This window comes from Oreochromis niloticus, linkage group LG3 (assembly GCF_001858045.2).
Source record: "Oreochromis niloticus isolate F11D_XX linkage group LG3, O_niloticus_UMD_NMBU, whole genome shotgun sequence".
Classification (NCBI taxonomy): domain Eukaryota; kingdom Metazoa; phylum Chordata; class Actinopteri; order Cichliformes; family Cichlidae; genus Oreochromis; species Oreochromis niloticus.
In genome coordinates, this window is record NC_031967.2 from 31,165,805 (window position 1) to 31,180,543 (window position 14,739).

Sequence of the window (14,739 nt, forward strand, 5' to 3'; positions counted from 1 at the left end):
GCCAGTAGGATACTGGGCAGTGGTGCGCGATGCGCCTGCTGTCTCAGTCTGTTCCTAATGCCAGCGCGTTTCCCCCGGTGCTTCTTTGTTCTACGCCTCGGATGAGCGGCCCGTCCTTTGTTGTTCTCCGCGCCGCGTAGAATCTCTGGCGGCCAGGATGGGTCAGGTTTAAAAGTGTCCAAGATAAGATGTGCAACCTTGTCACCGATGTTTACAAGTGATCTGCCGTCGTATACTATAAGACTAGAGGATTTTGGAATGTAAACCAGTGCAAAAAATAAATAAAAAACAAGAAAAGTGGATAGTCGGAGCGGAGCGGTCAGGAAGCCGTCTGGACGTGACCGCGCCATCTTCATTTGGGGTCATTGTTCTGTTAAAAAATAAATGATGGTCCAACTAAATACAAATAAGATGCTGCAGGGTATGTGGTAGCTATGCTGGTTCAGTACGCCTTCAATTTTGAATAAATACTCAACAGTGTCACCAGCAAAGCACCCTCACACCATCACACCTTCTCCTCCATGATTCAAAGTTGGAACCGTGTAATGTCCATTCCTGTGTTTTTTGGCCCAAATAAATCTCTTCTGCTTGTTACTTTTCCGTACTAATGGATTCTTAGCAGCTATTTGAAGATTATGACCTGAGTCGTGCAGTCTCCTCTGAACAGTTGATGTAGAGATGTGTCTGCTACTGGAACTCTGTGTGGCGTTTATCTGGGCTCTAATCTGAGGTACTGTCAACTGATTCCTGAGGCTGGTAACTGAGATGAATTTATCCTCAGCAGCAGTGGTGACTCTTACTCTTCCTGTCCTGGGGCAGTCCTCATGTGAGCCAGTTTCACAGTTTCAGTGCTTGATGGTTTTTGCAATTTTCCAGACTGACTGACCTTTAGTTCTGAAAGTAGTGATGGACTGTCATTTCTCTTTACTTAGCTGATTGATTCTTTCCATAATATGAATTCTAACAGTTGTCAAATAGGGCTGTCAGCTGTGTAACAACCGGACTTCTTCACAACACAGCTGATGTTCCATGCCCCATTAAGAAGGCAAGAAATTCCAATAATGAATACGTGTGACGTTAAAACAATTTCAGGTGACTAGATCACGAAGCTCATTGAGAGAAGGCCAAGGGTTTGCAGCACTGTCAACAAAGGGTATCTACTTTCAGGAATCTATAATATAAGAAATTATTAGATTTAGATTTGTGGATAAATTGTTAAATAACTCTAAATCCAAAGATGCAGACTCTTTCATCAATATTTTTCTTTGCTAAATAATACCATAAGTCTTGGTTCATATATTTGATGTCTTCAGTATGTAACTAGAATGTAGAAAGTAGTAAAAATTGAGAAAACCCAATAAATAAGGTGTGCCCAAGCTTTTGATTGGTATGGTATCCAAGGCCTTTTGTTAATGCTCGAACCAAAACAGGTAAATGGGGCTTTTTTTTTTTTTTTTTTACCATAATTCAGTCCTTTTTTGAATACAGGGTTTGAAAGAAGTTCACAACAGTATGCTCTTTTCACTTGTGTCATGAATTGACTTTGTTCAGCATTACAATCAAACGTTAACTTAATGAAATTATTTGCCTCAATCACGCAATCGTCAAATGAAAACATTAAAAATTACTTATTTACTAGTTTTATTTAGTTACTAAGCACTTAATTCAATAAAGCCATAAATAATCCATGTTAAGGGGATTTTTATAGTAACGCCAACCTCCAACAACAGACTATTATATACCATAGACATAAAATAGTTTCTTCTCTTACATAATATTTCTGTGAATCCCAGGATGTATTTCAAAGAATATGCTAATCATTCCAGCTTTACTCAAACATAGGAACCAAGGCCAACTTGTTTGACTTCTAGATTTACCTTTTGTCACTTTTGTTATTTCAGTGGTCACTGAGGGGAAGGTCACATCTGGGTGCGACAGGCTCTGGGTGGAGCTGAACATAAGATTTACAGTATTTAATACCTGAAGCCGCATTAAAGCCAGCGTAGTCAACAATGGCCCTCCAACGGTTCCTGTGCTTTTTCTCTGTGATGATCATTCTTTTTGGCAAAGGTGAGAGAGAAGATTGTATTTCTCTTTGAATTAATAAATATTTGTACTAATTACATAGTTCACATGAAGTGTGGGAAGTTTAATTCCAGATGTTAAAGAGTTTTATGCTTAAAATATTTTTTCGATGAAATGTATCCTGCCTTTACATTTCTGTAAGATGTAAAAGATCATTTTTTAAATATAATTAAATTCTGCACTTCTCAGGCTGACATGTCTGTTTCATTCTCTAGTTTCTCTTTTAAATATGTAAGTAATAGTAATTAATAATACTAATTATGTAATTAAGTAAGTACTAATTACTTACATAATTATTTTTCTAAACAGTGAAGTAATGTCACATTAGTTGCATTTAAATAGTGAGTTGTAATGATGTGCAATATCACTGGTTTGATATATCTGTTCTTGTGTTCCAATTTTCAGATGTTCATTCACAGCTGCCTGGTAAGCATCCAAGAACAATTTGACACTTTCCCCACTCTCAGATATACTGTAAATACAGTTAACTACTAAGTACTAATTACTTACATAATTATATTTTTTTAAACAGTGAAGTAATTTCACATTAGTTGCATTTAAATAGTTACTCACAAGTAATGATGTGCAATATCACTGGTTTGATTTGTCTGTTCTTGTGTTCCAATTTTCAGGTGTTCCTTCACAGCAGCCTGGTAAGCATCACAAAACAATGTTGAAAGTTTTCACCCTTAACTTTAAAAAAAAAAATTGCCTTATTTTAGGCAATTGTATTCACTATTTAACTGTTGTGTCTTCTTCAGTCAGCACTATAAAGCACTCTGCATTGAATCCTTCATTCTTATTAACCTCTGGCTCACTTTATGTTCTTTCAACTTTTACTGTTTTGCACTAAAATATCAGGAGAGGCCAGTCCAATCACAAAATCCCTCTTTGTGGTTCATGATGTTACATCTGAAAATATCATCAACATGAAACATCTCTCACCAGAACATCGCATGAGATGTTATTCACTGAACATGTGAATGGTTTTATTGCTGAGGCTCATCAAAATACTCAGAATTTAACTGTTGTGTCTTCTTCTGTCAGCATGTGGCAGGGTTATTAAAAATGGCAGAATCGTAGGAGGGGAAGATGCAGCCCCTGGAAGTTGGCCCTGGCAGGCATCTTTATCCAAAGATGGCTCTTTTTTCTGTGGAGGGTCTCTAATCACCAACCAGTGGGTGCTGACAGCTGCTCACTGCATTACACCGTAAGTCAATGCTACAAGTGTTTCTGTGTGGTGGTGCAGTGCTTAGCACCTCTTAGAGATTTGAACCTCATGGTTGTACAGTTTTCATGTTCTCCCTGTCCCTGTGGGTTGTGTCCATAGACAACACCTTTTTAGGGCAATTAATGGTTTTAAATTGTGTTTATGGAAGTGACAGTGTTTGTCTCTCTGTCGGTCTCTGCATCACAGACTGGTGACCTGTTTGGGATGTAAGAGGATGAATGTTATTTCACAGTTATTTTAATAATTTCTTCATAACCAACTGTTGTTTTCATTTCTGAAAGCAGTGAAAGGAGATTGTTAAAGTCTTACGAAATCGATTGATTAATTTCTCCTCTGATAATTTTGGACTTCATTATTATTGTTACACTTCCAGCTGAAGAAGGCTGTGGTCATTAATGTTTTGTTTGTTTGTTTAAACAAGTTATAGTTAACATTGTTGTAGTTATCACACTGAGCCCATTTCATAGTTGGTAGTAACAGATATCTGGATATTGTAATGTTGTGATCAAACTGTGTCCATACTGAGTAACAGCCAGAGTCAGATGAGAACCTACAATCAGCGGCTTGCTAGTTTAGCATGAAGACTTAAAGTTGGGGGCCTGCTAACTTTGATCAGTCAAAATTTATAGTTATAATGATCAACATGCAATCCCATAAAAATAACTTCTCTTTCTATCAAGTGCTGATCTTCCCACCACAGCGGTGACTCTGGGCCACAACACTGCGTCTGGTCCAAACCCAAATTCAGTGACTGTGACTCTTGCAAACATCATCTGCCATCCCGACTATGACTCTACAACAATGAATAACGACATGTGCCTCCTGCAGCTGTCGGCTCCTGTGAATTTCACAGACTACATTCAGCCAGTCTGCTTAGCCTCAGCAGGCAGCACTTTCAACAATGGGACCAGCAGCTGGGTCACTGGCTTTGGTACCCTATCAAGTAAGTTATAAAATATTTATTTTTCTTTTATATTAGTGATACATGACTCAGTAAAAATCCTCTTACATTTTATAATTTCTCAATTAGGTGGTGGTTCCACCCCAGAGACTCTGCAGGAGGTGAATGTACCAATTGTCGGAAACAATGAGTGCAAATGCGACTTACAAAACTTCGTTGCAATCACAGATAACATGATCTGTGCTGGACTGCAAGAGGGTGGGAAGGATTCATGTCAGGTGACTACCACATTTTCCTTTTTTGTAATGTAGGGCCTTACTGATTATGATTAGTATCAGCTTTTAACCACCCACTGTTTTTCTGTAGTTGTGTTTATAATTATTAATATTATAGCCTTTTTCCATTAGCACCTGCTTGACTCAGTTGTGTTTTCAGTTTTCATTTGGTGATATTAACTAGTATCAGGTACTTTTAGTACCTAGTGAGCCAGGATTTACATACACAAATGTGACGTCAATAGACTGCATGTCCCCAATAGGCTAGTCAGTGGTGTAGCTCGATGAGTCATACATGTGACTCATTAACAACAATCAAAACCGCCAACAAGAGAAATGGCTAAACAGAAACCAATGCCTGGTCCCTTAGTCTGACTCAGTACCAGATGTACCATGTCCATCACCTTTTGTGATTGTGTTGTATCCAAATGACGTCACTTTGAATGATACTACAAATAATAAGCAAAAGTAGTGTGTCTGATTGACGATTAACACAAACAGCTCAGGAACCATTTGATGTATTTCGAAGAAATTACACACCATGAGATGTTCAGCTGATCTTAATCTGTTTTAACAAATTTTACGTTTTTCACAGGGAGACTCGGGGGGACCACTCGTGACAAAAAACAATATGGGCATCTGGATCCAGAGTGGAGTTGTGAGTTTTGGTGAGGCCTGCGCCCTGCCTAATAAACCTGGAGTCTACGCTCGTGTGTCCCAGTACCAAAACTGGATCAGCACCACCGTCACCGGAACACCACCAGGCTTTGTTGACTACACCTCCATGGGCTTTGACTTTGACTTATTCTTCTCCTGCCCCACATCAACACCAACCACTGGTCCCACCGATTACCCACCCCCCACCCCCCATGTGACAGTGAGAGTTTGTTTTGCAGTGGTGAAAACCTGATCCACTTCACTCACTTCACCTCTCTCTGTGTTCTTGTTGTGTTGCTCCAAGTGTTTTTTGGAAGTGGTGGAATGTAACTCAATGCATTTACAAGTCCTGTACTTAAGTACTATCTTGAAATAATTACTATTACTTCAACAGATTTATGGGGCAGCTTAAGTTTCTGAGCACTTCACAAATAGAAGAGAAACAGTTATTAGTACATATTACAACAGTACACATTAGACTAACAGTAGATTCTGAAAGAAATTAAGAAGTGGACTGTTTAAACATTCTGACATGAGATATTATTAAAAAAATATATTATTTCTTGTTTTCAATTATAGTGATTTGCTCATCTTTATCTGATATATTTTCATGACGTCAATGATCATTCAAAAATTCAGCCTGGCAAATTTGAAGACTAAATCAGAAAAATATTTAGTAATTCTCTTTAAATGTTATCATGTTACATATGGGCATATTTCTGTTGTATGGTCAAAATCTGTCATAGTTTGATAAAATTCTGTTCAGATCTTGTTTTGGTATTCTGACACTTTTGATGATTAAAACATGCAATTTTAAAATGCTGTTTAATTTTAAGTATTTTTTTTTTTTTTTTTTTGCATAAAACACTTTCACAGACCAAAATCTGTTGATGAAGTTAGTACAAAACTGCAAATGAGACATCCAGCATACAAACACCAACCTGAGACAGTGTATAAAAGTTAAAAAGAGAATGCAGGTCTGAAAAGTGTGGCCAATGGCTTAAACCTGCATTCTTTATAATGGCCAGCAAGGGCTGATAAAAGTGACTTCTGGAGTCCTTTCCACCTCCTACCTGGACTACAACTACTGTCTACTTTGCTTGTTTGTGCAATGCCAGTGGCACCTGGATGGGAGTGTTTGATTCTCTGGGATGACTACATGGTGGCAGATCAGTGCTGTGGGTGAGAGGTTAGATCCAACATGTTATAGTCAGTTAAAATACAGAAGATTAATGATAACTAAAGTAATATGACTCATTTTGATGGAAACATGTACAGGTTCTTTCTATTGAATTAGACCTGTTCACTCAAAACCACAAATGGGGGAGGGGGTGTCTGTCAACAAGAGTGGAGTCATGTAAAAAAAATCATATTTGTTGATGAGCTGGTAGGACTGTCATTCAATGCTTGAACTTCCCAGCTAGACCTTTTTTTTCTTATTTTGCACTGTGAGCAGCTTGACAGGTTAAACAAGTTTTCTTTTAACAGTTTATCGGTGTACTTACATTATCTTTTACATTGGCGTCCCTGGAAATCTGTTGTACAACATAACTTTTCCTCATAGAGGTGCCATTGCTAAACCAACATCATACATTTAACAGCATTCGTATCATTAGTTTTATCATTTACATTAAAGTGCCAGTGAGCTTCATGTATAATAGGGTCCAACATTTTAAACTTAAATCATATACTTTATTTTATCCTTTTGTATCAGATACAGTCTGTTATTGGTTCTGATGGAATGAGGGAAGAATGAGCAAAATCTAAGAAACTCAAAAGAGAAGATGTTTATATGTAAAATATCAAAGGACAAAAAAATCAGCCAGGGCATTTGGACTAGAGGCCGGCCCAACAGGTTTTATAGGAAAAGCCATAAAACGTTTGAATGAAAACAAACACTGTTGTGACAGAAATGTACGCTGTCTTGTTGGTACATATGTATGAGTTCTATACATTTTACATTGTAGATGACCACTTTGGTTGTAAGATTAAGATAGATATTTATTAAAGCGAGACATTTTAAATGAGAATAAGAAAGAAAAGTATTTCTTTGTGCCCCCCTTTCCCTGTTAATGCCCTACCTGGCCCCCCTTGGCAAAACTTTCCTAGACCCGCCCCTGCACAGTTACCAGCTGTCAGCTACTTAGAAAAGGATCCTGGTGTTATTTGTCTCTCAGAAACAGTTCATAACTTCCCTTCAACTCATTCATGTCACCTAAAAGGTAAACCTGTTTCTCCATCACCTGTTCAGCTCTGATGATTCAGTAAGGACATCTCCTGGTTTCATCTTCATGTTTCCCTCTCACCACATATACAAACCGATATCATGACCAGCAGCTTTACAGCTGTGGCTCCAGCAAACATCAGCTGATACTAGAAATTAATATTAAATAAATTCTAACAACAGCTGATCAAGCTTAAACGTGCTGCTGTTGTTTAGCGCGACATCCGCTGGTTTCTTTTTTCTGGCGCAAAGTGGGTGTCAATGGAAAATTGTACTTATTAGTCAGTATAATCTTTTAATGATATAAGTTTCCATATATGCTTAGAGGTGTATAATCGATTGTGTAGTGATATGATGTGTGATCTTTAGTAGGCTGCAAAAGGCTTTGTGTGCATTCCAGGGTGTTCTGGCATTCACACCCACATCCTGGGAGCATGGGAAAAGGGCATACCTTCTCTTACTGTTTTATGATAGGATAAACGTATCTATGTCTGTTTCACTCTAAGTGCCTTTTGTTTAGATGAACTGTTGGACTTCCAGACCAGCAGGTTTAGGGAAGTCTTTATGGGGTCACACTCTGACCCCCCTCCCCCCCCCCCCACACACACACACACACCCACACCCAATGATGTATAAATAAAGACCAGGGCAGTGGCACGGTGCGAGTCTCGGAGCCCTCACTTCTGTGCGAGTGCTCTGTGACTCCCCTTGCTGCAAGTAAAAACTGTGTGTTTCTCCTCTCTGATTAGAAGCTGAAGAAGTGTCTTAGAATACATCGCTTGACAGTGGGCGATAAACAAACAAGAGAGAAAAGCCGATCAGCTGATCATTGATCAGTTTCATGATTGAAGTAGCAACAGGAGAGGGAGGGGAGAGAATGAGAGAAGAAGAGGCAACTGACAGTTTAAAGATGCAGAATAACTCCAGCTTTGTGTCTTTTTTCATTCTAGCTGAAGTCCGGGACAAACTACATTCCTTTTCACCTTAATACCATTTTCTTCTCTTTGTCTGTGATGAGATTGCTTTCAGAGCTGTTTCGCAAGCAAGGGGGAGGGTGCATCTGACCTCCTCAGCTGTAATTGGTCCAGCGCAGAGTCAATCATGACCAATTGGCCTATCCACCACCTTTCATTGTTTATATTGTCACAAAAAAATGAAAAAAAAAAAACATCGGCCCATAAGAAGAAAAATCACAATTGGCCCACCTGGCAAATGCCCGGTATGCCCGATGGCGAGTCCAGCTGTGATCCAAGGCCTGTTGGTAGAGCCCAAACTAAAAAAGTCTATATGGTGCATTTTTTACCAAAATTCAGTCCTTTTATCAATACAGGTTTTGAAAGCAGTTCACAACATCTGTATATACAGTCCTGATCAAAAGTTTAAGACCACTTAAAAATAGCTAAAAATCACATTTTGCATTTTGGATCTTAATAAGGTTCCAAGTAGAGTTTCAACATGCAACAAGAAGAAATGGGAGTGAGACAAAATATTTTTTGAGCATGCAATTTATTGAAAAGAATGCTTGAACTGAAACTGGCTGTTTTTCAGCTAATCAAAATATCACATGCCTTTAAAAGGCCAAATCTGTGCAAAAATGTGGACCCATTGTCATTTTCTGTCAGGTAGTCACACTGTGATGATGTTCTGCTGACAAAGGTAAAAAAAAACATTCCCTTTTTGAACGTGGTCGGGTTGTTGAACTGCATTTAAAAAAAACTGTCTACAAAACTGGACATGTCCCAGACAGTACGTGCCCTTTGTGCGGCTGTCTTCACCACATGGAAAAACGTTCACACTCACCTAATGGAAACGCTTGCATCAAGCCATGCTGCAATGAATTTTTGAAGTGATCAACAATAAGAGTGGAGCTACACCTTACTGAGTTCATGTTTGGAACTTTGATTTCTGTTTTGGGTGTTGGGTTTTTTTGTAGGTGTGGTCCTAAACTTTTTTAGAAATTGCATGCTTAAAAAATGTTTTGTCTCACTCCCGTTTTTTGTTGTTGTTGTTGTTGTTGTTGTTGTTGTTGCATGTTAAAGCTCTACTTGGAATATTTTTAAGATCCAATCATGCGAAATATGATTTTTTCCCATTTTTCCCATGGTCTTAAAGTTTTGATAAGGACTGTATGTATGTGCAGTATGCTGTTTTCACTTGTGGCACCAATTGAGTTTGTTCAGTATTACAGTCATGCCAAGCCTTAATTAAATTATTTTGCATTAATCTCAAAAACATGAGATGAAAATATCAAAACGTCCTTGCTTACTTATTTTACTTACTACTTAACATTTTGAAGCCATAAATTATGTACGTTAAGTTGATAGATTTTATAGTAACACCAACATCCACCTCCAGGCTGGAGAAAACAACCTTTAGCCATAGCCTTGAGAATAGTTTATTCTCAAAAAAAAAAAATTTCTGTGAATCCCAGTGTGTATTTCAAAGAATATGCAAATCATTCCCTCCAACACAGGCACCAAGACCAACTTGTTTGACCTGTTGCTATATCTTTTGTTACTATTGTTATTTCAGTGGCCAGTGGGGGGAAGGTCAGATCTGGGTGCATCAGGCTGTGGGTGGAGTTTAACATAAGATTTACAGTATTTAACACCTGAAGCCGCATTAAAGCCAGCTTAGTCAACAATGGCCCTCCAACGGTTCCTGTGCTTTTTCTCTGTGATGATCATTCTTTTTGGCAAAGGTGAGAGAGAAGATTGAGTTGTATTTGCGTTGTTAAACATTTTTCTTATCACACTAGTTGCCTTTCAAAAAAAGTTAGTTACAGTAGTAATGATGTGCAATATCACTGGTTTGATATATTTGTCTTTGTTTTCCAATTTTCAGATGTTCATTCACAGCCACCTGGTAAGCATCCAAGAACAATTTGACACTTTCCCCACTCTCAGATTTACTGTAAATACAGTTAACTACTAAGTACTAAATACTTACATAATTATATTTTAAAACAGTGAAGTAATTTCACTTTAGTTGCATTTAAATAGTTACAAGTAATGATGTGCAATATCACTGGTTTGATATGTCTGTTCTTGTGTTCCAATTTTCAGGTGTTCCTCCACAGCAGCCTGGTAAGCATCACAAAACAATGTGGAAAGTTTTCACCCTTAACCTTTTTTTAAAAAATTGCCTTATTTTATTTTATTTTATTTTATTTTATTTTATTTTATTTTATTTTATTTTATTTTATTTTATTTAACCCACACCAGTGGGAGTGCCTGTTGTTGTCTGCGCTGGATATCTGCCAAGATGGCAACTAAAACATTGAAAAGCTTTTTGTCCAGTAGTTTCTCCTTCCCCTCATAATCTGTTGAAATTGTAAATGGTATTAGTAATTTACAGTTCCAGGCTGATCATCGTATTCACTATTTAACTGTTGTGTCTTCCTTCTGTCAGCATGTGGCAGGGTTATTAAAAATGGCAGAATCGTAGGAGGGGAAGCTGCAGCCCCTGGAAGTTGGCCCTGGCAGGCATCTTTATACAATTCTGGCTCTTTTGCGTGTGGAGGGTCCCTAATCACCGACCAGTGGGTGCTGACAGCTGCTCACTGCAGTACGCCGTAAGTCAACACTGCAAGTGTTTCTGTGGTGGTGCAATGGTTAGCACCTCTTGGAGGTTTGAACCTCATGGAGAACAGTTTACAGTTTCTCCCTGTGCCTGTGGGTTTCTTCCACAGACGACACTTTTTTTGGGTAATTAATGGTTTTAAATTGGCTGTGGAAGCGAGAGTGTGTGTCCCTGTCGGTCTCTGTGTAGCCTGTGAGAGACAGGTGACCTGTTTGGTGTGTAAAATTATGGATGTAATTTAACAGTTTTTGTAAATTCTTCACTGATAGCTTTGGACATTATTATTACTGTCACACTTCTAGTTGAAGAATGATGTGATCCTTAATGTTTTGTTTGTTTGTTTGTTTGTTTAAACTAGTTAGAGTTAACATTGTTGCAGTTATCACACTGAGCCCATTTCATAGTTGGTAGTAACAGATATCTGGATATTGTAATGTTGTGATCAAATTGTGTCCACACTGATCAACAGCCAGAGTCAGATGAGAACCTACAATCAGCAGCTTGCTAGTTTAGGATAAAGATTTCAAGTTGGGAGCCTGCTAACTTTTTTCTGTGAAAAGATCAAACACCAGCTATGCACAAATGTAAGCATCACCATTCAACTCACATGCAGGGATAGAGTAAATGTCCATTCATCAAAATTACTCTCTTTGACTACAATGGCTCGTCAGTGTTACAATATGTTCTCATCAAAATCACACAAGCATCTGCTTCCTTGTTGTGACCATAGTTAAATGGTAATGCTAAGCATGCAATGCTATAAAAATAACTATATATTTTTTTCTTTTTATTAAGTGATGAACCCATCACAGATGTGAAGCTGGGCCAAAACACCCAGAATGGTTCAAACCCAAATGAGGTTACTAGGACAGTTGCAGACACCATCTGCCATCCCGACTACAACAATTCAACATATGAGAACGACATATGCCTCCTGAAGCTGTCGGCTCCTGTGAATTTCACAGACTACATTCAGCCAGTCTGCTTAGCCTCAGCAGGCAGCACTTTCAACAATGGGACCAGCAGCTGGGTCACTGGCTTTGGTGCCCTATCAAGTAAGTTATAAAATATTTATTTTTCTTTTATATTAGTGATACATGACTCAGTGAACATGCTCTTTCTTTTAATATTTCCCAATTAGGTGATGGCCCCAGCCCAGACACTCTGCAGGAGGTGAATGTACCAATTGTGGGAAACAATGAGTGCAAATGCGACTTACAAAACTTCAAGGAAATCACAGATAACATGATCTGTGCTGGACTGAAAGAGGGTGGAAAGGATTCATGTCAGGTGACTACCACATTTTGCTTATTTGTAATGTAAGGCCTAATTGTTTGCAATTAGTATCTGCTTTTAACCACCGACTGTTTTTCTGTAGTAGTGTTTATAATTATTAATATTATAGCCTTTTCCATTAGCACTTAGTTGACCCATCTCAGTTTTGAGGGTTTTCATTAGGTGGTAGTACCTGGTACCAGGTTCTTTTTTCATTACTGCTCGGCAAATATTCCAAGCGAGCAAAATCAATATGTATATGTGACGTCAACAGACTACATATCACTGATAGTGACCATAATCATTGGTGTAGCTTGATGACTCATGAGAGTCACTCCTTAACAGTAATCAAAACCACCACTTTTGAAACCCAGCAACAAGAGAAATGGCTACACGGAGACCAAAACCATGGTCCCAGAGTCTCACAAAAAATAGACTGAGCAGCAGATATAGAATCCCATTTAGTACTCCACTGTTACTTTGTAATTGTGGCTCATACAAATGACATTACTAGTCTTTCTGTCATGTTGCTATAATGATCCAACACAGGTGGTGCTCAATTGTACGATAAAGCAACAGAAACTGAGTCAAATAGAGTCGAGTCTAGTAGAGTCAAGCTGAGGAGGTACTTGTGGAAAAGAGGCTTTTGCCTTTCCAAGCTCATTTATTCATAAATCTATTCACTTAGACTTATTTCATTTATTCAATAACACAAATGGCCTCCCAAAAGTTTTGTGATAATTTCATTCAGTGACATAACGGAACTAAATGGAGCAGCAGGTCAAACTGAAGAGATGTAGTGATGTGAGGGTAGGGATGGGTATTGTTTAGGTTTTATCCGATACCGGTGCCAAACCAGTACTTTTGAAACAGTGCCGGTGCTTAAACAGTGCTTGAACCGGTGCTTAAAAAATGGAGAACACAAACTTTGTCCAAAAACCTCTTATGTTTAGCTGTTTTCCACTTTTTCTTTGGTCATTTTAGCCTTTTTGGTTGCTAGTTCACCTTACATGCATTAATGTAATAATGTGGTTAGCCTACTCAACGTAAATTACACACGAACAACATGAAGCTACTCACGCAGAGAAGAACGGCTGCTGCTGCCATCATCATCCGTCATCATTTCTGCTACACTGGCAGGGCTAGGGGCCAGGACTCTACTCTTCGGGTTCTTGGGGGATGTTGCTAACTCGGTACATTTCTCGGCTTTTAAAAAAACGCTATGCGTCGCCAGGTTTGTCGTCAGATTCGAGGTGTTACCTCCTTTGCACAGTATCACAGTATCACCTTAAAGCACTTGTTCCAGGCTGCTGAGTTTGCATCTTGTGCTGTGAAGTACAGCCAGACTTTTGACCGCTTCGCCTTGGGCATTTTTAATCTGTAGCTCTAAAAGAACGTACGTACCTGGGCCTGCCTACTATCCTTGCAAAGGTAAAATGATTGGCTAGAATCCAAAGTGTATGACATCTCAGGAAAAAAAGAAAGCACAGAAATAAAGCACCGAAATGTGCGCTACTTTTCGGTCTGGTTACTACCGTTTATGTCAGAGCTGGTGCCATAATGGCACCGGATACCGGTACCCATCTCTATGTGAGGGTGAGGGTGTTAGATGATACTTTAACTATTGAGTAAAAGTTGTGTGTCTGACTGACGATTAACACAAACAGGTCCGGAATCATTTAATGCATTTAGTAGAAATTAAGCTCCATTTGATATTCAACTGATTTGTTGTAACAACTTTTACACATTTTTCACAGGGAGACTCGGGGGGACCACTCGTGACAAAAAACTATACTGACATCTGGATCCAGAGTGGAGTTGTGAGTTTTGGTGATGGCTGCGCTGAACCTCTGAAACCTGGAGTCTACGCTCGTGTGTCCCAGTACCAAAACTGGATCAAGGAGACTGTCACCGGAAGAGCACCAGGCTTTGTTCGCTACACCTCTTTGGGCCCTGACAGTGATTTAGACTTCATCTGCCCCACACCAGAGATTCTTACTACTTTCCCTACTGATTACCCTCCATTCACTTACCCTACCGGTGACCCTCCTTTCACTTACCCCACCATTGACCCTTTCTGTGGTGATTTGTTTTGCAGTGGTGAAAACCTGATCCACTTCACTCACTTCACCTCACTCTGTGTTCTTGTTGTGTTGCTGAAAGTGTTTGTTTGAAGTGGAGAAATTTAACTCCAAGTCTGAACTGGAAATTAGAGGTAAATGTTGCATTTTTGATTCACGCAATCGAGTTTCTCTTTTTTTTTTTTTTTACAAACTATCTGATAAAATTTTGATATGTGAAACTATCATTTTAATTAACAAATCAAAAAACATAATTAATTCTAAAGAAATGAGATGAAATGTTAATATTTTATTCTTGGGCTTCTTTCCATTGTTTGATCAAAATAAGATACAGCTTAAATAAAACATATCCAAATCTTGATTTGTTTTGGTATTCAACACACTGCTCAGTAGTCCATTTCACACTTTTATTCTTTTACAAAATCACT

At 38.6% G+C, this 14,739-nt stretch overlaps 2 protein-coding genes across 2 annotated transcripts; both read left to right on the top strand.

Moving 5' to 3' along the window:
* The first annotated feature begins 1,963 nt into the window (after positions 1-1,963).
* Positions 1,964-14,672, top strand: LOC100708410 (serine protease 27-like). Its single transcript, XM_019353330.2, has 8 exons — positions 1,964-2,070; positions 2,491-2,511; positions 2,718-2,738; positions 3,133-3,295; positions 3,997-4,259; positions 4,347-4,495; positions 5,088-5,390; positions 14,331-14,672. Exons 1-8 carry the CDS (start codon positions 2,013-2,015, stop codon positions 14,340-14,342), a joined length of 990 nt encoding a protein of 329 aa, XP_019208875.1. The 5' UTR covers positions 1,964-2,012; the 3' UTR covers positions 14,343-14,672.
* LOC102076494 (serine protease 27-like) lies at positions 9,984-14,672 on the top strand. The gene is made up of 7 exons (XM_019353326.2): positions 9,984-10,074; positions 10,218-10,238; positions 10,439-10,459; positions 10,785-10,947; positions 11,751-12,010; positions 12,097-12,245; positions 13,988-14,672. Exons 1-7 carry the CDS (start codon positions 10,017-10,019, stop codon positions 14,402-14,404), a joined length of 1,089 nt encoding a protein of 362 aa, XP_019208871.1. The 5' UTR covers positions 9,984-10,016; the 3' UTR covers positions 14,405-14,672.
* Positions 14,673-14,739: the final 67 nt, after the last annotated feature.

Coding starts and splice junctions, on each gene's coding strand:
- LOC100708410 (XM_019353330.2), top strand. CDS start 2,013: ATGGCCCTCCAACGGTTCCTGTGCTTTTTCTCTGTGATGATCATTCTT. Junction 2,512..2,717: donor TGTTCATTCACAGCTGCCTG/GTAAGCATCCAA, acceptor TCCAATTTTCAG/GTGTTCCTTCACAGCAGCCT. Junction 3,296..3,996: donor GCTGCTCACTGCATTACACC/GTAAGTCAATGC, acceptor CTTTCTATCAAG/TGCTGATCTTCCCACCACAG.
- LOC102076494 (XM_019353326.2), top strand. CDS start 10,017: ATGGCCCTCCAACGGTTCCTGTGCTTTTTCTCTGTGATGATCATTCTT. Junction 10,460..10,784: donor TGTTCCTCCACAGCAGCCTG/GTAAGCATCACA, acceptor TCCTTCTGTCAG/CATGTGGCAGGGTTATTAAA. Junction 12,011..12,096: donor TGGCTTTGGTGCCCTATCAA/GTAAGTTATAAA, acceptor TTTCCCAATTAG/GTGATGGCCCCAGCCCAGAC.